Source organism: Halichoerus grypus, chromosome 7 (assembly GCF_964656455.1).
Source record: "Halichoerus grypus chromosome 7, mHalGry1.hap1.1, whole genome shotgun sequence".
Classification (NCBI taxonomy): domain Eukaryota; kingdom Metazoa; phylum Chordata; class Mammalia; order Carnivora; family Phocidae; genus Halichoerus; species Halichoerus grypus.
Genome location: NC_135718.1, coordinates 152297009 through 152324128, shown reverse-complemented (window position 1 = coordinate 152324128; position 27120 = coordinate 152297009). Strand labels below are relative to the sequence as shown.

Here is a 27120-nt window from a genome sequence, read left to right as displayed (position 1 = left end):
TCAACATATGAATTTGGAGTAACACAGTTCAGCCTATACCCTCCCTTTCTGCTGCTTTCTCTGAGACACAAACTTTATCACTAAGCCATTCTCCATGGGCCCAGTGTGGATTTGAGAAGGCCTGATCATGGTTTCCTGATGTGATTTTCTTTTACTTACTTCTGCTTCTCTCCTTAGATTCCCTCTGCTATCTCCTAGACTGATGGCTTAGTGTGCAAGTTGACACTTTTTTTTCTATAAAGAGCCATATAGTGAAACTTTAGGCTCTGTGGCTAGTCAGTTCCACAGTTGCATCATGAAGACAGACATAGACAATGCATAAGTAAATGAGCATATCTGTGTTCCAATAAAACTTTATTCACAAAAACAGAGAGTGTATTAGCTTTTGCCCACAGGACATTAATCGAGTGGGGACTTTTCCTGAGGATTTTGACTATGTGAATTAATACTTCAGATAATAAAGAGTCATGTAAGTGTCTCCATTTTTCTCTGTATCAAGAATTCTTGTATGTTCTACTAGTGAGCTTTTTGCATGACAGCATAAATCACCAATTGTTTGGCTACTGCCTGTAAGTTAGGAAAACGCACATTTTTTTTAGCATTCTGTTGTTTCATCTATTATAATTCCAACTGTACTGAATGAATTATGGAATATTGCTCTGAATTGTCCTTATTGATGACAGTTCTCTGCTTGTTGCGTGCTGGAGTCACAAGGACATTATTCCACACGAACTGTTGACGAGAAAAGGAGCAGGAAAATATCTTGATATGGTCATTCCCCCCATGTGTCCTCTATCCTCTGATCTCTGGGATGGGGCCCTCTCTGACCTCCCTAATGTCCCTCTCCACCCATTACCTTAAGACCAGCTCCCTGCATCATAAAAACCTATAGCCTTGAAAAGAAGGAGGGAACACCCACAGGTATTTGTGGAGATCCCGCCAGATCCCTTTCACCCTCCCATGACTTTACTCATGCTTTGGTGGAGTTTTCAGATGCTCCCACATCTAGACTTCAGCTATCCACTCCACTACTATAGTCTGGATTAAAATAATCAGCTTTCTTCTCTTTAGATGACCTCGGATCATCCACCAACACCAGCTATCCTTTGGGATCCTTTTCCAGGCCTGGCTTCATCCTACTTGCAGATCAGCTGGTGGGTTTCAACCATCATGTCAGCTGCTTGATGCCATTTATTTGACATGTCATGGTTTATGGTACTCTGGAATGCGTCCACTGTCCTTCACAGAAGAAAACACCACAGAACAAAAGGTTTATCAAGCCCCTCTCAGTCCAGAGGTTCAGTGTTCTTCCAGAAATTACAAAAGCTTATGCTGCCATGATATGAGCTTACTACCCACCTGTGTTTTTTCCATGAATAATGCAGAAAATGTGAGTGATCATTAATTTTATCAGTGAGGTAAAATAGCCTAGACATAGTTGAGAGGGTAACTTCCTTGCTATATCTCTGAGGAAGGATTCACATATTCGTAATGACCTACTTCTGTGAAGCTCCAGGTGTGTCAATTATTAATTGGGTGAATGCTTCAGGCACTATTTAAACCAAGAGTGGTTTTATAGCTGACCTACCCTCTTCCTGGAGGTACAGACAAGTACTAGCAGAGAGAGATGCCTCTTCCGACATCTCCTCCTACCACTCTGAGAACAGGAAATGAAGCATAAGCAGCCTGGTGACTCATCTTAACTTTTCTTACATTTGAGTGTCATTTACGGGAATATAGGTTTCTAATGACCCACATGTAAGTCTGCTGGAGTTCTAATGTTGGAACTCCTTCCATCTACTGACATTTGTAACAAAAACTCAATTATACTTTTGCTATAATCTTTCATTTTGATTAAGTACTTACAGGAAGGAAACTGTTTATTTTCTCTGACTAATGAAATCGAAAGTTAAGAGCATCGGAGGGAGGTGTCTCAAAATTGTGTTGCAACTTCTCTCTCCAGGGGACATCGCGGTTTGAGGAAACCAGCACCAGTGAAGTTTTCAGTGACTCTAAGCAGTGCCATCTGTGCTTGTTATCTTTCAAAATACTTCTTTTTCCTCTGCCCTTCAGGAGATTATCATATCCTGCAGTTCAGTCTCTGGAGCTTTGTTGATTTATCTTCCTCCTCAAGCAAAATAAGCAGTGATTCCTGCATTTCTGAAGAAGACCTCAGGATCCGGACTCGTGGAGATTTTCAGCAAGGTGAGGCCCTGTGGGCTTTCTGTAGACAGCTGTGGGCCCCTGCTGGCTAAGCACAAAACAACCAGGGGGCTTCGGGTATGAAGATTTGGATGGGGCGGGGGCGGGGGGAGGGAGAGGGGCTGGTATCAACTATAGTCGGAGACATGAAAACATTAGTAGCTTGATTCTAATCCCTTAATACTTAGACAAGGAACAGACATGTTTATCCCACCACACCGGACACCTGAACGAAGGGAGATGCATTTTGACTATAGAAGACATTAAAATTTATTCCCCAGGTGACTATTGGTTATATTTAGAAGAAGCATTTGGTTTTCTTCCCTAGGTGGTGTCCAGGAAACTCTTGGTGGCCTTGGTAGAGTTCTGGGCAGAAGTCAAGTTAGGGGCATGAGGAAAGTATCAGAACATAATATTAAGTAAAAAATACATCTGGGTTTAAGGCTGCATTGTATGGTCTTATCCTGATTTTAGAAAACACTCACACACACATACATGCACAGAGTGGAAAAAGTTTTACTTCCCCAGACACAGTTATGCAAAAACATGACTTCTTTACCTCTCTTAAGACAGTTTAATTTTTTTTTAAGATTTTATTTATTTTTTGACAGAGAGAGACAGCAAAAGAGGGAACACAAGCAGGGGGAGTGGGAGAGGGAGAAGCAGGCTTCCTGCCGATCAGGGAGCCCGATGCGGGGCTTGATCCCAGGACCCTGGGACCGTGACCTGAGCCGAAGGCAGACGCTTAACGACTGAGCCACCCAGGCACCCCATGACAGTTTAATTTTTATATTATACTTCAGACTATACCACCAGAGCTTTTATTTCAGTTCCTCTTAACATAACTGTCTGCCTTCCTGAAAATTACTGATTTTTTTTTTTTTCTAGTGGCAAAGTATAGGGGAGAGGAAGGGAGAATCAGTTACAAATAGACTTTCAGAACTGTTAGGCGATTTTCTGTATGATCTGTATAATAATATTCCGTATGTGCTTGATTAGAGTATGAGATTTTTAATGCTGATTTCAGAATTTTATGTATGTTACATAAACCTTGTTAATTATGTTTATTAATGTTAGTCCTATTTCCTAAATCTCTGCTGAGTTTTTTTACCTTGTTTATTTAGTAATTAAGAGATATGCTAAAATCTCCTACCATAAAATTGTGAGGTTTTTGTCCTGTAGTTCTCTCAAATGTATATATACAATAATATAATATATATTATATATGTAATTATGTATATATGTACACATGTATATAAAATGTGTTTGTGTGAAGAGAAACATGCTACATAATACTACAAATATAATTTTATATTATAATATGTAAATCATGTTATATAATATAATATGTAATAGTATAGCATTATAAAGGAATATAAAGTAACAATAATATATATTTACTACTAGCAGGTAAATACATAATTACAACTGTTTTGTTTCCCTAGGAGGTCAGCCTTTGTCATTGTGTTGCACTCTGGTGATACCTTTTATCTTCAGGTCTATTTAAAGCTACACTAGTACGGATAACCGGTTTTCTTTTAGTTACTCTTTGCATGATAAAATATTTTTCTTTCATTTTCCCACCTTTAAGTAATATTTTCTTAACAACTCTATTGGCAGATTTCATAAATGCAGTTTTTTTTTTTTTCCGTAAATGCAATTTGACTAAATTTGTCACTTAACTGGTTAGGCCATTTAAGTATATGTTGATGATTAACATGTACGGTTTTGTTTCTGCTATCCTCAATTCCATTTATGACATTTCTATATTCTCCTTTCTTGTACTTCTGTTTTTGCTTATTTCTTTATCTTACCCTTGAAGACAAATACTTTAGTGAACTGCCCTGTTCACTGTCCTCCCTCTCTCCGCCATGTTGTTGTGCTTCCTGTCTCTCGTCTTCAGTCAGAGCTGTGTTTATGTGGAAGACATAGGCACACCTCATCAAGCTCAGTTCCTGCTCTTACTTACCTTTGGGCTTGCAGTATTTCTTGGCTCTATATGTTATTTTTAGTATCGAATATTTCCTCCAATAGATGTTTACATATAGGTCTTTGTCTTACAAACTACCAAGGCCTTGAATATCAGAGAATAGTTTCTGAGGCCCTCACATTTAAATATCATCTTGGCTAGATTAAAATTCACCTCTTAAAATCATTTTGCCCTCAAGATAGGGAGACAGTACCTCTTCTGATAGCCCTGGGGCTACATATGTTTTGAAATTCAGAATTGGGGCATTTTAGAAAGGCTATTTAATATGCCTACTTTAAATACTCTAATACTGGACACCGTAGTGGGATCTGGATCATTACTTTAAAATCAAACACACTAATATTTTAGCAATAAAACATATGAATGTTCACATTTGAGTGGAATGAATAAAGATTATACGTAGCCTCCTGTCACCTTATATCTGGTTTTATTTTGCAAATAAATTATGTTGTCACACACACAAAACACAAAAATTTCATTTTAAAAATTATTTGGTTTTTAAATCAGTATGGAATTTGGACAAGTACTGTATGAAAATCACCCTATTTCCTGTGGTGGGCAGCTTTGCTGTTGAACATCAGTTTCAATCTGATCCTTGAATCTTTACAGGTGATCTACTCTTTATCTCTGGAAGCTTTCAGAGTTTTTACTTTGTTTTTAATAATCTTCAATTCCCCTATAATATATCTTGAGGATTTATCCTTCACCCTATGGACCTGATCAATCTGGGAGTGTTCACATTTTCTCAAGAAAGAATAATTCACAGCCCTGGGAATTTGAACATGCTAATTATACAAAAAGTACACAAACACACGGACCCTAAATGAAAAGAATTGATGAATTTAAACAGAAAATTGGAATTCCTACCATGTACTGAGTGCCATCAAGGAAGTACATAAGGTACTAAAGAGGCCCAGAGGAGTGACACCCAGTCCCAGATTCTGGGGGCTTTCAGAAGACAAAACCTCAGTGGAGTCTTGAAGGCTATAAAGAGGTAGTTGGGGGAAGAAAAGTGAGACTCGCCCTTTAGGAAGCAGAGAGGGAATTAGCCAAGTCATGAAACATGGAAAAGCAAGGTGTGTTGTATATTTCTGGAGCATACAACATACAAAATGCAAAAGTTACAGATGTAAAAAAGATGCAGAGTATTCAAGGCTTTCCAAGCTAGGCTAAGGAGCAAGACATTTTTCAAAACCAAAATGGGGAACTATTGGAGGATGTCAAGTGGGATAGAAACATGGCTCCATAGAAGGATATCTGGCTCTCCAAAAAGAACTGATAAGAGGAATTCAGCCTAGAAGGGTAAAATCAAGCAACTATTGAAATAATTCCAGACAATAAATGCTGGGTTCCTGCTTTAGCAAGAAAGTAGAACTCCAGCAAAAGGACTACTAAATAGTACCGGCCAATCAGGGCTGTGATTCTGCACAAGAGAGCAAGGGGAGCAGGACACAGAGGACACAGAGAACATGGCCCAAGCCCCAGGGAGAGAGGATGCAAGAAGGGCTGACTAGGGGGGCGCCTGGGTGGCTCAGTCGTTAAGCGTCTGCCTTCGGCTCAGGTCATGATCCCAGGGTCCTGGGATCGAGCCCCGCATCGGGCTCCCTGCTCCTCGGGAAGCCTGCTTCTCCCTCTCCCACCCCACCCCACACCCCGCTTGTGTTCCCTCTCTCGCTGTGTCTCTCTCTGTCAAATAAATAAATAAAATCTTAAAAAAAAAAAAAAAGAAGGGCTGACTAGGGAAGGGTCAGGTGTGCTGGGCAGGTACCCAGCAGGGAAGACAGTCACCAGGGGTGAGAAGCTGCAGCCCACTCTGCACATGGGCTCATTCGGGCAGAGTGGGTGGCAGAGTCTGGAGCCAGCAAGCAGACATCCAGGGAGAGACTGCAGCCCCAACACAGGATGGGAGGAGGGAGCGAGCAAGTGGGGACTCTGACCCCCTACAGCCCACACTCCACATAAGGCAACAGCAAGGCCTCTTTCCAGATCTCCTGCCATCATACCCACCCCCAACCCAATTCAACTATCATTATTAGAAGGAAAGAATTTCTTAAAAGTCCTGAATACAACAGTTATCAACTCACAGTGACACACCTGGAAATTAAGTTCCTCTTTGTCACACACACTCAAGGACGACACCGTGACATGGACCACTCACTCACATAGACACAACCAGACTTTTAAATCATCTGGAGAAAGGTATAACACTGTATGGTATTTTTCTCTTGCAGGCTCAGCCACACCTGGAGAGATGGGGAGTGAGTACAAGAGAATTATTCTGCTGAAAGGATTACAGCCCATAGACGACTACCAGTTTAGCGTGGTTAAGTCCCTACTGGCCAGTCCTTTGGGACTGACTAGAAAAATGCAAGAAGAATATAACAAGGTCAAGATTGCTGACCTAATGGAAAAGAAGTTCCGGGGGTCTCTCTGTGTGGACAAGCTAATAGATCTGTTCAAGGACATGGAAGGACTTGGAGACATTGTTAAAACTCTTAAAAATGAGAAGAAAAAAGGTAATGGACAGGAGCTCTAACTGTCAGGGTCTGGGCCCCCACATCCAGCAGAGCCCTGGTGTTGGCACACCTGAGAGATCCGTTTCTCAATTTCCAACTGGGTAGCTGAGAATGAGATGGCCCTTCAGAACACCAACAAGTTTACAACTTAGACAATTCCTTTCCTACAAAGAGGTCCACTGTATTTTACAGGGTGTATTTTGGGGGTGCCAGTAAAGAAAAAAGCAGAAAGAGTTGACAAGAAAGGCAGAGACTTCTACATATTACGAAGGTTGATCAAGGACAAAATTAGGAAAAATTGTGAGATTTAAAAATACTTTATTCAGTTCATATGCTGCTCTGTTACATATTTACTCCATCATTACTATATTCTTTAGCAAAAAATATGAGGCAATGCTTAAAGAAAAAGCCAGCTCTCAGGGATGTGAAGAATTTGCCTCTTCTAAAATCACTGGATCCTAAAAACTTTTTTTTTTTTTGTTTTGTTTTGGATCCTAAAAACTTTTTAAAACATCAAGTTCAGTATCACCAATTTGTCACATCACCAATTAGATCAGATTTTCTTTCTCTGGTTTCTGTAATTCAAACAGACCTTCCATAGGAGTTAACCCACCAATTGCATCATGAAAACTGCAGATCCTTTTTTTTTAAGATTTTATTTATTTATTTGATAGAGAGAGAGAGGGAGAAAAGTGGGGGGGGGCAGAGGGAGAAGCAGACTCCCCACTGAGCAGGGAGCCCCATGTGGGGCTCAAACCCAAGACCCTGAGATCATGACCTGAGCCAAAGGCAGACACATAACAGACTGAGCCATTGAGGTGCCCCAAAACTGCAGATTCTTGAAAAGAACATATAGGATAAGTGGGTTGGAAAAGGGTTTGACTGAGGTACCTGGGAGTCCAGCAGATGGAGGGCTGTGCTTATGTCCCCAGAGAAGCAAGGAAACTGGCAGTGTGAGTCAGCTCTTGTCACCTGGCTGGTGGGCTGATGAAGGGGGGGAGCACACCAGCATTCCCAGACCCCCAAGCAGGAGCTGAGAGGACATAGCATTGGAAATGCTACAGCTGCCCTAGACCAGCTCCTTTGGATTTATCATGTTCTTTTTAACTGCTTCAGTTATGAGGCAATGCAGAGTAAAAGGAAACGTGCCCATGAAGACAAGAAAGCAGGATGCATCCAGTACTGATGAATCCACATCTACCATGAATGAAGATTTGGTATCAGTCCATGACACACCCATGTCCAAGGTAGGATGGTGAAGGTCCCGCTGAAGAAGCTTCTTCTATGCTCTACCACTTATTACCTTCTTATGTACACTGAGTGCTTTATTCATTTTTCAACCTGCAAATAGAAGAATGGAGAAAAGGGATTCCAGGGGCAGAATGAAAATGAGGTTAAGTGTCAGCAAACTCTTAGTTATTAATCACCCATGATGTTTCAGAACTGTATGCACATAACATGTGTGTATAACTCCACGTAAAGGAGATGTGGAGTCATGACCCCTCTTGAGATGTGCACAAAATTGGAAGTCACACTAGGAGAGCAGCTTGCCAAAGGCTGCTTAAAGACACAAAATTCAAATGTAGATTTTATAAATTCCAGCACAGCATTCTTGCCACAGGGATGAGGGGAATTTCCAGGCTCTTGTGTGCATCAATCATGTGTGTGGGTTGCCTGCTTTCCAGTCACCTCCTGAGAGGATGGAGTCCATGTACCTCCTGGAATTCGTGAGCACAGAAATTTTAGCACAATTAGAAACTAGTAATAAAAAGTTGATTTGCTCGCTAGTAATGATGTGCTTCATCTAATATTGAAAACCATTAACCAGGGGCAAAAATTACTTTCAGAAAAAGAAAATCAAAACCACACAGAATGATGAATCCAAGAGGACCCAGCCAACCCAGGGACAGAGTCAGCTTCCAGGACCTTCTGTAACCAGTACACAGTCAACGTGCAGCAACCCTCAGACTCCTCAGATGCCTCCACCAACCGCAGGCAGCAGTTCCTCAACCAAGGTACCATCTTCCTCTTCCCATTAATTGTACTCTTCCACAACATGCTATTGGTCTTGTCATGACCTTGAGAGAGCTTCTTAGTAATTCGCTACGATGTGTAAATACTCTAATTACCAAAAACCACCCATTATTTTATCAAATGCAGATACTGAGATTTTGGTGTATTAGAAGGCCTTTGCTATTTGCAAGCTATGCATTTTGACATAATTCCTGATCTCAAGAGGGTTACCGGCTTGGTCCAGGAGTAGGGGTGGGAAGTGGCCAGATAATTAGAGATGAACATAAGAGGATATTTATCCCCTATGTTCTCCATTCATCCATTTCTCCTTGACTTACTGACCATTCTTTTGGATTCATGTCCAGCATTCTGTGCTCGCTCCCACATCTGCTGTGTAAACATATGCTAATTCTGTGATTTGGAATTCATTGTTCCTATCTTTTCACGGGCCCAGAAACACCCCCTTCAGACCCCAGGTTGACTCATTTCCTCTGACAAGTCCTCCTCAATGCCCGACCACAGTACATCACATCTTCCCACTGCTCCCTTTCATGGGTCCCTTTATTTTTCCTGCCCAGCTTTTGCAACCATTATAATGAATCTAAGTTCTCCTTTCTTCCCGGACAATAACATCAGATGATAGGGAAAGACAGGACAAGGGTAGACAGGTGAGTGCCTACAAACATGCATTAACTCCTTCCTACCAGCCTCTGTGCCGCCCTGACAAGGCCCCAGTGGCTGCCATCACTTAGGGGTACAATGTCCATTCTGTGGTGAATACACAGGCAACCTGAGGGATTGGCAAGGCAGCATTTTAATCACTGACTTCTAGTATATTTTATTACCTGACCCTAAGCTGCCCCCTGACCCAGGCTGGACCCCGCCCCCAAAACACACATAGAGTTGAGGGCAGACTCCTTATGGACAAGGTTTCTCAAGTTCTGTCTCCTTCTTCTTCCTGATGTCAGCCTCCATAACTGATAATTCCTCCACAGTCTCTCCAGGACATACTTATTGGATGGAGCTAGCAACCTCTGCCTGTTTGCCTCCAGACCAGGCAGCCATGGCTGTGACCTTATCTGGTCATTGGAACTTCAGTCCCCCTGTCTCTTTGCTATGACAATGACATAGGTGCCCATCTCAAGATAACTCTACCTTTGCCATGCATACTGGCTTGAAAGTGACAGTTTCTACATCCCCATCTGCCTATACATGTGACATGGTCATTTCTTCTCACTTAAGAATCTTTCTGCTGCCCTGAAACCTCCTTGGAGCACAAGGACCCCAGGGAGGCTCCTCTGCCCCCTCAGCCTCTTACACCTACCCACCCCGTGCTCTCATTCTTCCTCTGGAGTCTGGCCACCTGCACGAGAGACCTACAAAAAGTGTGTCCGACCGTTCACTCTATGCTTCATTAGGTGAGCAGGAAAGCCTTGTTCTGACTCATCTCAGGGTCTCCCAAGGATTTTCTCTAAGGTGTGGGTTCTGTTTGTTCTGTTGCCTCAAAACCAGACACAGACCAGTATTATCCTTGAGATCTGCTGTGTCTCCCCTGAAGCAAACAGCTCAGACCATCCTGTGTGCTGAACAGGGCAGGGAGATGAAGGAATTAATCTCCAGGGAAATCATCTGTTATGATTTTTAAATATTATCCAATCAGAAAGTATATTTTCAGCATATGAATCCTGTTATTCAATTAGAAGCTTTCAGTTTAACTGAATTTGAGAGAAGCTCACAATGTTCTTGTCAATGTGTTTAAATTACTTCATGTGGCAGAAGTGAATAAAGTTTTTTATTTAAATTCAATTAGCCAACATACCATACATCATTAGTTTCATATGTACAGTTCAACAATTTATCAGTTACACATAACACCCAGTGCTCATCACCTCTGGTGCCCTCGTTAATGCCCATCACCCCGTGACCCCATCCCCCCATACACCTCCACTCCAGCAACCCTCAGTTTGTTTCCTATAATTAACAGTCTCTCATGGTTTGTTTCCCTCTCTGATTTTTTTCCATTCCATTTTCCCTCCCTTCCCTGATGATCTTCTGCACTGTTTCTTATATTCCACATATGAGTGAAACCATATGATACTTGTCTTCCTCTGATTGACTTCTTTCGCTTACAGTAATACCCTCCTGTTCCACCCATTTCGATGTAAATGGTAAGTATTCATCCTTTGTGATGGCTGAGTAATATTCCATTTCATATATATGTCACATCTTCTCTATCCATTAATCTGTTGATGAACATCTTGGCTCTTTCCATAGTTTGGCTATTGTGGATATTGTTGCTATAAACATTGGGGTGCATGTGCCCCTTTGGATCACATTTGTATCTTTGGGGTAAATACCTAGTAGTGCAATTGCTGGGTTGTAGGGTAGCACTATTTTTAATGTCTTGAGGAACATCCATACTGTTTTCCAAAGTGGATGCACCAGCTTGCATTCCCATCAACAGTGTAGGAGGGTTCCACTTTCTCTGCATCCTTGCCAAAATTTGTTGTTTCCTGACATGTTAAATTTAGCCATTCTGACTGGTGTGAGGTGCTCTCTCTTTGGGGGTTTTATTTGTATTAAGAAACCATTTCTCGAGTCTCGAGAGGAGGAGCAAGGTGGTGGAGGAGTAAATTTCATCTCGTCCCAGGAATTCAGCTAGATAGGTATGAAACCAGTCTGAACACCTAGAAACTCAACAGGAGATTGAAGGAAAGAATAGCAGCAACTCTTTGAACAGAAAAGCGACCACTTTCTGGAAGGTATGATGTGCAGAGAAGTGAATTCAAGGCGATATTTGGGAAGATAGACCGCAGGGGGAGGGAGCCGGCTACAGTCAAGTGATAGAGCACTGGAGCAAAAAATTTGAACTTTTAGAAGTCCGCTTCACTGAGGGATGTCACTCCAGGGGCTAAGTGGGGCGGGGGGAGTAGGGCGGGTGGAACCCTCACGGGGACAGTGTGGTCTCAGGACCCTCAGGGTAACAGAAAGACTGGGGGTGCCTGAGTGCGGCAGAGCTCCCAGGGATCGGAGCGGGGAAGCCAGCTGCAGAGATGGAGCCGAGGCGCAGGCTCTCAGCTCGGGGTTGCCATAACATGATCCATGGCACAGTCGAGCCACTGCTCCTCCAGCAGGGACCCAACAAGCGGCAGATCCAGGGAGACCCCCCTTCATCCCCCGGGAGGAGCGGCGCGGGAGCGCACCGCAGGGATCTGATGGGTTTGGAGACTCCACACAGGGTCGGGTGCCAGAGATAGAAACGTTCGGTCACAAGCCAGGTGAGCACAGAGTGCGGCCAGAGAACGGGGAGACAGGAGTGATTGACTGCTTTTCTCTGGGGGCGCACTGAGGAGTGGGCCCCGAGTTCTTGGCTCCTCTGGGGCGGAGATTGGGAGGCTGCCATGTCACTCTCATCCTCCAAAGCTGTACCAAAAGCTTGCAGGGAACAAAGGCTCTCGAGAACAAACCCAAGCAGATTACTTAGCCCCGGCCACTGGCAAGGGTGGGGCAATTCTGCTCCAGCAAAGACATTAGAGAATCACTGCAACAGGCCCGTCCCCCAGAAGATACACAAGAACCACCAGCCAAGACCAAGTTTACCAATCAATGAGAACGACAGAACGCCAGCACTAGGGGAATACTGCACATAGAATTCATGGCTTTTTCCCCATGACTCTTTAGTCTTTCAAAGTTAATTTTTTTTAATTTTCTTTTTTTCTTTTTCTACTTTTTTGAATTTTTCTTTTTCCTTTTTTCAATCAACATCTTATCAATCCCTTTTTTAAAATCTTTTTTATTTTTCATTTTTAGAGTCATATTCTATCCTTTCATTGTAGTAAACCTTATTTTTTGTGTATATATAAGTTGTTCTCTCTTCAAAATTTTGGGATACAGTTTATTCTAACAGACCAAAATATACCCTAAATCTCTAGTGTATAGCTTTGTTCTAGTCTCCTGCCTGATCACATTCTCTCCATTTTTTTTTTAATTTCTCCTCTGTCTTTTTTCAACCAACTTCTTATCTTATCAATTCCTTTTATAAAATCTTTTATAATTTTCATCTTTACAATCATATTCCATCCTTTGTTGTATTTACCCTTATTTTTATACATATACAAGTTTTTCTTTCTTTGAAATTTTGGGAGGCAGTGTCTTCTAACAGACCAAAATACACCCAAAATCTAATGTGTGGCTCTGATCAATTCACCAGCCTGATCATATTTGATCATATTCTTTTTTTTTCTTTCTTTCCCTTTCTTTCCCCCTGGTTTGGGTCTCTTCTGATTTGTTTAGTATATACTTTTCTGGGGTCATTGTTACCCTGTTAGCATTTTGTTCTCTCATTCATCTATTCTCCTCTGGACAAAATGACAAGATGGAAAAACTCACCTCAAAAAAAAAGAACAAGAGGCAATACCAACTGCCAGGGACCTAATCAATATGGACAGTAGTAAGATGTCAGAATTAGAGTTCAGAATCATGATTATAAAGATACTAGCTGGGCTTGAAAAAAGCATGGAAGATACTAGAGAACCCCTTTCTGGAGAAAAAAAAGAACTAAAATCTAACCAAGTCAAAATCAAAAAAGTTATTAATGAGGTGCAATCAAGAATGGAGGCTCTAACTGCTAGGATAAATGAGGCAGAAGAGAGAATTAGTGATATAGAAGACCAAATGATGGAAAATAAAGAAGCTGAGAAAAAGAGAGATAAACAACTACTGGATCACGAGGGCAGAATTCGAGAGGTAAGTGATAGCGTAAGACAAAACAATATTAGAATAATTGGGATCCAGGAAGAAGAAGAAACAGAGAGAAGGGCAGAAGTTATATTGTAGCAAATTATAGCAGAGAACTTCCCTAATCTGGGGAAGGAAACAGGCATCAAAATCCAGGAGGCACAAAGAACCCTTATCAAAATCAATAAAAATAGGTCAACACCCCGACATCTAATAGTAAAACTTATGAGTCTCAGAAACAAAGAGAAAATCCTGAAAGCAGCTCAGGACAAGAGATATGTAACCTACAATGGTAGAAACATTAGATTGGCAACAGACCTATTCACAGAGACCTGGCAGGTCAGAAAGGACTGGCGTGATATATTCAGAGTACTAAATGAGAAAAATATGCAGCCAAGAACACTATATCCAGCTAGGCTGTCATTCAAAATAGAAAGAGAGATAAAAATCTTCCAGGACAAACAAAAACTAAAAGAATTTGCAAACACCAAACCACCCCTACAAGAAATATTAAAAGGGGTCCTCTAAGCAAAGAGAGAGCCTAAAAGTAACATAGACCAGAAAGGAATAGAGACAATATACAGTAACAGTCACCTTACAGGCAATACAATGGCACTAAATTTATGTCTTTCAATAGTTACCCTGAATGTAAATGAGCTAAATGCCCCAATCAAAAGACACAGGCTATCAGATTAGATTAAAAAACAAGACCCATCAATATGCTGTCTGCAAGAGACTCATTTTAGCTCCAAAGACACCTCCAGATTGAAAGTGAGGGGGAGGAAAACCATCTACCATGCTAATGGACATCAAAAGAGAACTGGGGTGGCAATCCTTATATCAGACAAATTAGATTTTAAACCAAAGACTGTAATAAGAGATGAGGAAGAACACTATATCCTACTTCAAGGGTCTAACCAACAAGAAGATCTAACAATTATAAATATCTAGGCCCCTAACATGGGAGCAGCCAATTATATAAGCCAATTAATAACAAAATCAAAGAAACACATCGACAACAATACAATAATAGTGGGGGACTTTAACAACCCCCTCACTGAAATGGACAGATCATCTAAGCAAAAGATCAACAAGGAAATAAAGACTTTAAATGACACACTGGACCAAATGGACTTCACAGATATATTCAGAACATTCCATCCCAAAGCAACAGAATGCACATTCTTCTCTAGTGCCCATGGAACATTCTCCAGAATAGATCACATCTTGGGTCACAAATCAGGTCTCAACCGGTACCAAAAGATTGGGATCATTTCCTTCATATTTTTGGACCACAATGTTTGAAACTAGAACTCAATCACAAGAGGAAAGTCGGAAAGAACTCAAATATATGGAGGCTAAAGAGCATCCTACTAAAGAATGAATGGGTCAACAAGGAAATTAAAGAAGAATTTAAAAAACTCATGGAAACAAATGAAAATGAAAACACAGCTATTCAAAATCTTTGAGATGCAGCAAAGGCAGTCCTAAGAGGAAAGTATATAGCACTACAAGCCTTTCTCAAGAAACAAGAAAGGTCTCCAATACACAACCTAATCTTACACCTAAAGGAGCTGGAGAAAGAATAGCAAATAAAGCTAAATGCAGCATGAGAAAAGAAATAATAAAGATCAGAGCAGAAATCAATGAAATAGAAACCAAAAGAACAGTAGAACAGATCAACAAAACTAGGAGCTGGTTCTTTGAAAGAATTAACAAGATTGATAAACCCCTGGCCAGACTTATCAAAAAGAAAAGAGAAAGGACCCAAATCAACAAAATCATGAATGAAAGAGGAGAGATCACAACCAACACCAAAAATACAAACAATTATAAGAACATATTATGAGCAACTATATGCCAGCAAATTAGATAATATGGAAGAAATGGATGCATTCATAGAGATGTATAAACTACCAAAACTGAACCAGGAAGAAATAGAAAACCTGAACAGAGCTATAAACCACTAAGGAAATTGAAGCAGTCATCAAAAATCTCCCAACAAACAAGAGCCCAGGGCCAGATGGCTTCCCGGGGGAATTCTACCAAACATTTAAAGAATTAATATCTATTTTTCTGAAGCTGTTCCAAAAAATAGAAATGGAAGGAAAACTTCCAAACTCGTTTTATGAGGCCAGCATTACCTTGATCCCAAAACCAGACAAAGACCCCATCAGAAAGGAGAATTACAGACCAATATCCCTGATGAACATGGATGCAAAAATTCTCACCAAAATAGTAGCCAATAGGATCCAACAGTACATTAAAAGGATTATTCACCACGACCAAGTGGGATTTATTCCTGGGCTGCAAGGGTGGTTTAACATCTGAAAACCAATCAATGTGATATAATACATAATAAAAGAAAGAACAAGAACCATATGATCCTCTCAATAGATGCAGAAAAAGCATTTGACAAAGTACAGCATCCTTTCTTGATTAAACCCCTTCAGAATGTAGGGATAAAGTGTATATACCTCCATATCATAAAAGCCATCTATGAAAAATCCACAGTGAATATCATTCTCAATGGTGAAAAACTGAGAGCTTTCCCCCTAAGGTCAGGAACACGACAGGGTTGTCCACTATCACCACTGCTATTCAACATAGTACTAGAAGTCCTAGACTCAGCAATCAGACAACAAAAAGAAATAAAATGCATCTAAATTGTCAAAGAAGTCAAACTCTCACTCTCTGCAGATGATATGATACTTTATGTGGAAAACCCAAAAGACTCCACCCCAAAACTGCTAGAACTCATACAGGAATTCAGTAAGTGGCAGGATATAAAATCAATGCACAGAAAGCAGTTGCATTTCTATACACCAACAACAAGACAGAAGAAAGAGAAATTAACCAGTCCATCCCATTTACAGTTGCACCCCAAACCATAAGATACCTAGGAATAAATCTAACCAAAGAGGCAAAGAATCTGTACTCAGAAAACTATAGAATACTCATGAAAGAAATTGAGGAAGACACAAAGAAATGGAAAAACATTCCATGCTCATGGATTGGAAGAATAAATATTGTGAAAATGTCTATGCTACCTAGAGCAATGTACACATTTAATGCAATCCCTATCAAAATACCATCCACTTTTTTCAAAGAAATGAAACAAATAATCCTAAAATTTGTATGGAACCAGAAAAGACTCCAAATAGCCAGAGGAATGTTGAAAAAAAAAAAGAAAAGACAAGCTGGTGGCATCACAATTCCCTCCTTCAAGCTCTATTACAAAGCTGTCATCATCAAGACAGTATGGTTCTGGCACAAAAACAGACACATAGATCAATGGAACAGAATAGAGAACCCAGAAATGGACCCTCAACTCTATGGTCAACTAATCTTTGACAAAGCAGGAAAGAATGTCCAATGGAAAAAAGACAGTCTCTTCAACAAATGGTGTTGGGAAAATTGGACAGCCACACGCAGAAGAATGAAACTAGACCACTTCCTTACACCACACACAAAAATAGACTCAAAATGGATGAAGGACCTAAATGTGAGACAGGAATCCATCAAAATCCTAGAGAAGAACACAGGCAACAACCTCTTCGACCTCAGCTGCAGCAACTTCTTCCCAGAAACATCGCCAGAGGCAAGGGAAGCAAGGGCAAAAATGAGCTATTGGGACTTCATCAAGATAAAAAGCTTTTGCACAGCAAAGGAAACAGTCAACAAAACCAAAAGACAACCGACAGAATGGGAGAAGATATTTGCAAATGACATATCAGATAAAGGGCTAGTATCAAAAATCTTTAAAGAACTTATCAAACTGAACACCGAAAGCACAAATAATCCAATCAAGAAATGAGCAGAAGACATGAACAGACATTTTTCCAAAGAAGACATCCAAATGGCCAACAGACACATGAAAAAGTGCTCAACATCACTCGGCAACAGGGAAATCCAAATCAAAACCTCAATGAGATACCACCTCACACCAATCAGAATAGCTAAAATTAGAAGCCAGGAAACGACAGATGTTGGCAAGGATGTGGAGAAAGGGGAACCCTCCTACACTGTTGGTGGGAATGCAAGCTGGAACAGCCACTCTGGAAAACAGTATGGAGGTTCCTCAGAAAGTTGAAAACAGAGCTACCTTATGACCCTGCAGTTTCGCTACTGGGTATTTACCCCAAAGATACAAATGTAGTGATCCGAAGAGGTACATGCACCCCAATGTTTATAGCAGCAATGTCCACAATAGCCAAACTATGGAAAGAGCCAAGATGTCCATCGACAGATGAATGGATAAAGAAGATGTGGTATATATATACACAATGGAATATTATGCAGCCATCAAAAAAATGATATCTTGCCACTTGCAATGACATGAATGGAACTAGAGGGTATTATGCTAAGCGAAATTAGTCAATCAGAGAAAGACAAGTATCATATGATCTCACTGATAGGAAGAATTCTTAATCTCAGGAAACAAACTGAGGGTTGCTGGAGTGGTGGGGGGTGGGAGGGATGGGGTGGCTGGGTGATAGATATTCGGGAGGCTATGTGCTATGGTGAGTGCTGTGAATTGTGTATGACTGATGAATCACAGATCTGTACCTCTGAAACAAATAATACATTCTATGTTAAAAAAAGAAAAGAACATAGTAGGAAGGGAAAAATGAAGGGGGGCAAATCGGAGGGGGAGACGAACAGTGAGAGACTATGGACTCTGAGAAACAAACTGAGGGTTTTAGAGGGGAGGGGAGTGGGGGGATGGGTTTGCCCAGTGATGGGTATTAAGGAGGGCATGTATTGAATGGAGCACTGGGTGTTATACACAAACAATGAATCATGGGGAACACTACATCAAAAACTAATGATGTAATGTATGGTGATTAACATAACATAATATAGAAAAAAACTAATGATGGAATGAATGGTGACTAACATAACATAATAAAATTAAATTTAAAAAAAAGAAACCATTTCTCATGGCATCATGTGGGTCACATATACAGCATGAAGAATCTGAACATCACAGTGGAAATACAAGCTCCCTGCATAGACATGAAATGCTAATGACAATCTTGACATTTCTATATACTGAACATTTACTGACTGGATTCTAAAATCTGTGTGATTCCGGGTGTGATCTCATTCTTCCTTATAAGGCCTTTTATTATGAGTCATTCGGATGCTATTGTTAGTCCATTTCACTGATGAGAAAAGTGAGATTTGTAGAGGTTAACAGCATTCCACAAGGCTCAGCCAGACAGTGAAAGTCATTAACTCTACAACTTGAGCACTTAACTGGGCACTTCTGAGTCCATGGTAGGTATGCAGATGTTCCAATATTTATTAATTTATTTCTTAAAATTGATGAATAAACAGGGTCATGTCTGGACTTTGTTTCAACAGCCCAGGCTCTGAACACACTTTCTAATGAGGAATGAGGTTCGGCGGGGGTTGTGGGGGGGGGGGGGATTCGAAGTCACTCTAATCAGGAAGCTGCGCACCAGAGGCAGCTATTTCCAGGAGCTCCCTCATCCACAGCTTTAACAACAAGTGACATTTTACGTATTAGACAAACAAATCCCAAAAATGGTGGAACTATGGCAAATTTATATTGGATAGAGAATGGTACAAAAGGGCTTTCATTAGTAAAAGTAATGGTAGTCAAGAGCAAAGATTTTACTGATACTCCCTGCCCTTGCTTAACAAGTATGAAAATCCAGGTACTTGGAATGGCCTGGGGCAATTCCTGCAGGAGCCTGTGTGTTGTTGAGATCTCTGAAGGATTTGGTTGTTGGTCAGAATCCTGCCTCTAGAATTATGAGTCCGAGGGAATCTCTCTGGGATGATAAACAAAGCATCCAAATGGATGTAGATGGGGTTTTCTAGACCCAAAGAATAGGTGATGGACACCAGTATGCCTATTTGTGCAAGGTGCAAGGAGATAAAGACCTGGTTAAAAAAACATTTTAAACCCAGCCGATATTCTTCTGAGACCTGCTCTTCTTAGAGCCTGGTAGGATTTTCTATCAGTCCATAGATCCAGTGTTCTCCTGGAGAAGAGACATAGGCCAGTCTGCAGCAGAAGTAGAAGAGAATTCCACAACAGAGCAATGAAATTGGAATTATCTGAGTTGTTAAAATTTGCAGAGTGGCATTTGTAATCCTGGTTGGTGTCTGAGCTGGGGAGATGTTGGAGGTATCTAAATATGTGCTATAAATCCAGAGTGAAGATCCTGGTGTGTGTTAGGGGGAGAAAAAGAAAGCAAGAGAAAGAGAGACAGAGAGAGAAGAAGGGAAAGTGAGGGAGGGAGATAGAAGAAGAGAGAGAGAGACAGATGTTCTGCTTTATCTGATATTGAAAACCATTAACCATGGGGAAAAAACTACTTTCAGAAAAAGAAAATCAAAACCACACAAAATGATGAATCCAAGAGGACCCAGCCAACCCAAGAACAGAGTCAGCTTCCAGGACCTTCGGTAATCAGAACACAGTCAACTTGGAGCTACCCTCAGACTCCTCAGATGCCTCCACCAACCCCAGGCAGCAGTTCCTCAACCAAGGTACCATCTTCCTCTTCCCATTAATTGTACCTCTCCACAACATGCTATAGGACTCGTCATGACCTTGAGAGAGCTTCTCAGTAATTCCCTATGATTTATAAATACTCTAATTACCAAAAACATGCATTAGTTTATCAAATGCAGATACTGAGATTTTGGTGTATTGGAAAGCCTTTGCTTTTGCAGGGTATGCATTTTGACATAATTCTTGATCTCAAGAGGGTTACTGGCTTGGTCCAGGAGTAGGAGTGGGAAGAGAACAGACAATTAGAAATGAACATAAGAGGATTTTCCCCCTACACCTCCCTCTCCATTCACCCTTTTCCTCTAGCTTACTGACCATTCTTTTGGATTCATGTCCAGCATTTAGTGCTTGCTCCTACATCAGCTGTGTGAACCTATGTTATTTCTATGATTTGGAATTCATTGCTCCTATCTTTTCACTGGCCCAGAGACACCCCTTTCAGACCCCAGGCTGACTCATTTCCTCTGACAAGTCCTCCCTGATGTTCAGACCACAATACATCCCATCTTCCCACTGCTCCCTTCATGGGTCCCTTTATTTTTCCTGCCCTGCCCTTTCAACCACTATCATGAGCCTATATTCTCCTTTCTTCCTGAACAAAAACCTCAGATTGGTTATATAAGAGATGATAGGGAAAGACAGGTGGAGATGTGAGTGCATTAACTCCTTCCTAGCCTGCCTCTGTGCCACACTGACGTGGCCCCAGTAGCTACCAGCACTTGGGGGTACAATGTCCATCTGTGGCAAATACACAGGAAACCTGAGGGATGGGCAAATCAGCATTTTATTCACTGATGTCTAGTATAATTTGTTAGCAGACTCCAAGCTGCCCCCTGACCCAAGCTGGACCCTCCTCCCCCCACACAGACATAGCAGTTGAGGACAGACTCCCTATGGACAAGGTTTCTCAACTTCTGACTTCTTTTCCTTATTTTTTTTAAAGATTTTATTTACTTATTTGAGAGAGAGAAAGAGCATAAACAGGGGAGCAGCAGAGGGAAAGGGAGAGAGAGAGAGGCTCCCTGCTGAATAGGGAGCCCAATGGGAGCTCATTCCCAGCACCCTGGGATCATGACCTGAGCTGAAGGCAAGCACTTAACCGCCTGAGGCACACAGGTGCCTCTCAAGTTCTGTGTTCTTATTCTTCCTGATGTCAGCCCCCATAACTGATAATTCCTCCACAGTCTCTCCAGGACATACTTATTGGATGGAGCTAGCAGCCTGTGCCTGTTTGCCTCCAGGCCAGGCAGCCATGGTCATGAGCTTATCTAGTCATTGGAACTTCATCCCCCATCTTTCTGCTATGACAATGACATAGATACCCATCTCAAGACACCTCTACTTTTGCCATGCATAGTGCTTGGACGTGATACTTTCTAAGTCCTGTCTACCTATACAGGCGACAAGGTCATTTCTCCTCACATAAAAATCCTTCTGCAGCCCTGAAATGTCCTTGGAGCACAGGGACTCCAGGGAGGCTCCTCTACCCACTCACCCTCTTACACCTACAGTGTAAGAGATGAGGAGGAGATGAGGAGGAACATGATATCATAATTAAAGGGTCTATCCAACAAGAAGATCTAACAATTGTAAATATTTATGCCCCTAACATGGGAGCAGCCAAATATATAAGCCAATTAATAACAAAATCAAAGAAACACATCAAAAATAATACAATAATAGTAGGGGACTTTAACACCCCCCTTAACTAAATGGACAGATCATCTAAGCAGAAGATCAATAAGGAAATGAGGGCTTTGAATGACACACTGGATCAGATGGACTTCACAGATCTATTCAGAACATTCCATCCCAAAGCAACACAATACACATTCTTCTCTAATGCACATGGAACATTCTCCAAAATAGATCACATCCTAGGTCACAAATCAAGTCTCAACCGGTACCAAAAGATTGGGATCAGTCCCTGCATATTTTTTGACCACAAAGCTTTGAAACTGACTCAATCACAAGAGGAAATTTGGAAAGAACTCAAATACATGGAGGCTAAAGAGCATCCTACTAAAGAATGAATCAGTCAACCAGGAAATTAAGGAATTAAAAAATTCATGAAAACAACTAAAAATGAAAACGCAACTGTTCAAAATCTTTGAGATGCAGCAAAGGCAGTCCTAGGGGGAAGTATATAGCAATACAAGCCTTTCTCAAGAAACAAGAAAGGTCTCAAATACACAACCTAACCTTACACCTAAAGGAGCTGGAGAAAGAACAGCAAATAGAGCCTAAACCCAGCAAGATAAGAGAAATAATAAAGATTAGAGCAGAAATCAATGAAATAGAAACTAGAATAACAGTAGACCACATCAACGAAACTAGGAGCAGGGTCTTTGAAAGAATTAATAAGATTGATAAACCCCTGGCAAGACTTAACAAAAAGAAAAGAGAAAGACCCAAATAAATAAAATCATGAATGAAAAAGGAGAGATCACAACCAACACCAAAAATACAAACAATTATAAGAACATATTATGAGAACTATATGCCAACAAATGAGGCAATCTGGAAGAAGTGGAAGCATTCCTAGAGATGTATAAACTACCAAAATTGAACCAGGAAGAAATAAAAAACCTGAACACACCTATAACCAACAAGGAAATTGAAGCAGTAATCAAAAATTTCCCAACAAACAAGAGCCCAGGGCCAGATGGCTTCCCAGGGGAGTTCTACCAAACATTTAAAGAAGAAATAATACCTATTCTTCTGAAGCTGTTTCAAAAAATAGAAAAAGAAGGAAAACTTCCAAACTCATTTTATGACACCAAAATTACCTTGATCCCAACCAGACAAAGACCCCATCAAAAAGGATAATTGCAGACCAATATCCCTGATGAACATGGATGCAAAAATTCTCACCAAAATACTAGCCAATAGGATCCAACAGTACATTAAAAGGATTATTCACCACAACCAAGTGGGATTTATTCCTGGGCTGCAAGGGTGGTTCAACATCCACAAATCAATCAATGCAATACACTACATTAATAAAAGAGAGGACAAGAACCATATTCCTCTCAATAGATGCAGAAAAAGCATTTGACAAAGTACAGCATTCATTCTTGATTGAAACTCTTCACAGTGTAGGGATAGAGTGTACATACCTCCGTATCATAAAAGCCATCTATAAAGAGCCCACAGAGAATATCATTCTCAATGGGGAAGAACTGAGAGCTTTTCCCCTAAGGTCAGGAACACGGCAGGGATGTCCACTATCACCACTGCTATTCAACATAGTACTGGAAGTCCTAGACTCAGCAATCAGACAACAGAAAGAAATAAAATGCATCCAATTCATCAAAGAAAAAGTCAAACTCTCACTCTTTGCAGATAACATGATACTCCATGTGGAAAATCCAAAGACTCCACCCCAAAACTGCTAGAACTCATACAAGAATTCATTGAAGTGCAGGATATAAAATCAATGCACAGAAATCAGTTGCATTTCTATACACTAACAATGAGACAGAAGAAAGAGAAATTAAGGAGTCGATCCCATTCACAATTGCACCCAAAACCATAGATACCTAGGAATAAATCTAACTAAAGAGGCAAAGAATCTGTACTCAGAAAACTATAGGACACTCCTGAAAGAAGTTGAGGAAGACACAAAGAGATGGGAAAATGTCCCATGCTCATGGATTGGAAGAATAAATAAACAAATATTGTTAAAATCTATGCTACCTAGAGCAATCTACACATTCAATGCAATCCCTATCAAAATACCATCAACTTTTTTCACAGAGCTGGAACAAAGTGTCCTAAAATTTGTATGGAACCAGAAAAGACCCCGAATAACCAAAGAAATGTTGAAAAAGAAAAGCAAAGCTTGTGACATCACAATTCCGGACTTCAAGCTCTATTACAAAGCTGTCATCATCAAGAGAGTATGGTACTGGCACAAAAACAGACACATAGATCAATGGAACAGAATAGAGAACCCAGAAATGGACCCTCAACTCTATGGTCAACTAATCTTTGACAAAGCAGGAAAGAATGTCCAATGGAAAAAAGACAGTCTCTTCAACAAATGGTGTTGGGAAAATTGGACAGCCACACGCAGAAGAATGAAACTAGACCACTTCCTTACACCACACACAAAAATAGACTCAAAATGGATGAAGGACCTAAATGTGAGACAGGAATCCATCAAAATCCTAGAGAAGAACACAGGCAACAACCTCTTCGACCTCAGCTGCAGCAACTTCTTCCCAGAAACATCGCCAGAGGCAAGGGAAGCAAGGGCAAAAATGAGCTATTGGGACTTCATCAAGATAAAAAGCTTTTGCACAGCAAAGGAAACAGTCAACAAAACCAAAAGACAACCGACAGAATGGGAGAAGATATTTGCAAATGACATATCAGATAAAGGGCTAGTATCAAAAATCTTTAAAGAACTTATCAAACTGAACACCGAAAGCACAAATAATCCAATCAAGAAATGAGCAGAAGACATGAACAGACATTTTTCCAAAGAAGACATCCAAATGGCCAACAGACACATGAAAAAATGTTCAACATCACTTGGCATCAGGGAAATCCAAATCAAAACCACAAGGTGATACCATCTCACACCAGTCAGAATGGCTAAAATTAACAAGCCAGGAAATGACAGATGTTGGTGAGGATGCAGAGAAAGGGGAATCCTCCTACACCGTTGGTGGGAATGCAAGCTGGTGCAGCCACTCTGGAGAACAGTATGGAGGTTCCTCAGAAAGTTGAAAACAGAGCTACCTTATGACCCTGCAGTTTCGCTACTGGGTATTTACCACAAAGATGAAAATGTAGTGATCTGAAAGGACACCTGCACCCCAAAGTTTATAGCAGCAATGTCCACAATAGCTAAGCCATGCAAAGAGCCCAGATGTCCATCGACAGATGAATGGGTAGGAAGATGTGGTATATATATATATATATACAGTGGAATAATATGCAGCCATTAAAAAAATGAAATCCTGCCATTTGCAACGACGTGGTTGGAACTAGAGGGTATTATGCTATGCAAAATAAGTCAATCAGAGAAAGACAATTATCATATGATCTCACTGATATGTGGAATTTAGAAACAAAACAGAGGATCACAGGGGAAGGGAGGGAAAAATAAAACAAAACAAAACCAGAGAGGGAGACAAACCATAAGAGACACTTTTTTTTTTTTAAGATTTTATTTATTTATTTGAAAGAGAGAGAGAGCACAAGCAGGGGGGGCAGCAGGCAGAAGGAGAGGGAGAAGCAGATTCCCCATTGAGCAGGGAGCCCAAAGTGGGGCTCCATCCCAGGACCCTAGGATCATGACCCGAGCCGAGGACAGCCACTTAACCAACTGAGCCACCCAGGTGCCCCCATAAGAGACTCTTATTCATAGGAAACAAACTGAGGGTTGCAGGAGGGGAGGTGGGTGGGGGGAATGGGGTAACTGGGTGATGGGTATTAAGGAGGGCATGTGATGTAAAGAGCACTGGGTATTATATAAGACTGATGAATCACAGGCCTGTACCTCTAAAACCAATAATACATTATATGTTAATTAATTGATTTAAATAGAAAACTGTTTCAGGGCACCTGAGTGGCTCAGTCGTTAAATAAAAAACTGTTTAATAAAAAAAACTGCTCATCAAGATACATCTCCAAAAGCTAGTGAAACAAAAGCAAAAATGAACTTTTGGGACTTCATCAAGATAAAAAGCTTCTGCACAGCAAAGGAAACAGTCAACAAAACAAAGAGGCAACCCACAGAATGGGAGAAGATATTTGCAAATGACACTACAGATAAAGGGCTGGTATCCAAGATCTATAAAGAACTTCTCAAACTCAACACCCAAAAAACAAATAATCAAGTCAAAAAGTGGGCAGAAGAGATGAAAAGACACTTCTCTGAAGAAGACATACAAATGGCTAACAGACACATGAAAAAATGTTCATCATCATTAGCCATCAGGGAAATCCAAATCAAAACCACACTGAGATACCACCTTACACCAGTTAGAATGGCAAAAATGGACAGGGAAAGAAACAAATGTTGGAGAGGTTGAGGAGAAAGGGGAACCCTCTTACACTGTTGGTGGGAATGCAAGTTGGTACAGCCACTTTGGAAAACAGTGTGGAGGTTCCTCAAAAATTTAAAAATAGAGCTACCCTATGACCCAGCAATTGCACTACTGGGTATTTACCCCAAAGACACAGATGTAGTGAAAAGAAGGGCCATATGCACCCCAATGTTCATAGCAGCAATGTCCGCAATAGCCAAACTGTGGAAAGAGCCGAGATGCCCTTCAACAGATGAATGGATAAAGAAGATGTGGTCCATATATACAACGGAATATTACTCAGCCATCAGAAAAGATGAATACCCAACTTTTACATCAACATGGATGGGACTGGAGGAGATTATGCTAAGTGAAATAAGTCAAGCAGAGAAAGTCAATTATCATATGGTTTCACTTATTTGTGGAACATAAGGAATAACATGGAGGACATTAGGAGAAAGAAGGGAAAAATGGGGGGGCGGGAATTGGAGGGAGAGATGAACTATGAGAGACTATGGACCTGAGAAACAAACAGGGTTTTAGAGGGGAGAGGGGAGGGGGGATTGGTTAGCCCGGTGATGGGTATTAAGGAGGGCACGTACTGCATGGAGCACTGGGTGTTATATGAAAACAATGGATCGTGGATCACTACATCAAAAACTAATGATGTATTGTATGGTAACTAACATAACATAATAAAATTAAAAAAAAAAAAACTGCTCAGAACATCCTGTGTGCTGAAGGCAGAGAGATGAGGGAAATAACCTCTGGGAAAATGATCAGTTATTATTTTTTAAACATTATCCATTCAGAAAGTATATTTTCAGCATATGAATCCTGTTATTCAGATAGAAGCTTTCAGCTTAAATGATTTTGAGAGAAGCTCACAATGTTCTTGTCAATGTGTTTAAATTACTTCATGTGGCAGAAGTAAATAGAGAAGCTTCTTTTTTTTATTTAAATTCAATTAGCCAACATACCATACATCATTAGTTTCATATGTACAGTTCAACAATTCATCAGTTACACATAACACCCAGGGCTCATCACCTCTGGTGCCCTCGTTAA

At 40.8% G+C, this 27120-nt stretch overlaps 1 protein-coding gene across 1 annotated transcript in view; it reads left to right on the top strand.

Annotated features, from left to right (window-relative positions):
* The first annotated feature begins 1960 nt into the window (after positions 1-1960).
* LOC118521320 (interferon-activable protein 203-like) overlaps positions 1961-27120 on the top strand; it is a 36059-nt gene continuing 10899 nt past the window's right edge. Inside the window, exons 1-5 of the mRNA XM_036069783.2 lie at positions 1961-2205; positions 6424-6708; positions 7825-7955; positions 8556-8723; positions 19819-19986. Of these exons, the coding sequence (XP_035925676.1) occupies positions 6444-6708; positions 7825-7955; positions 8556-8723; positions 19819-19986 (732 nt within the window). The 5' untranslated portion in view covers positions 1961-2205; positions 6424-6443. The remainder of the gene's footprint in view (positions 2206-6423; positions 6709-7824; positions 7956-8555; positions 8724-19818; positions 19987-27120) is intronic.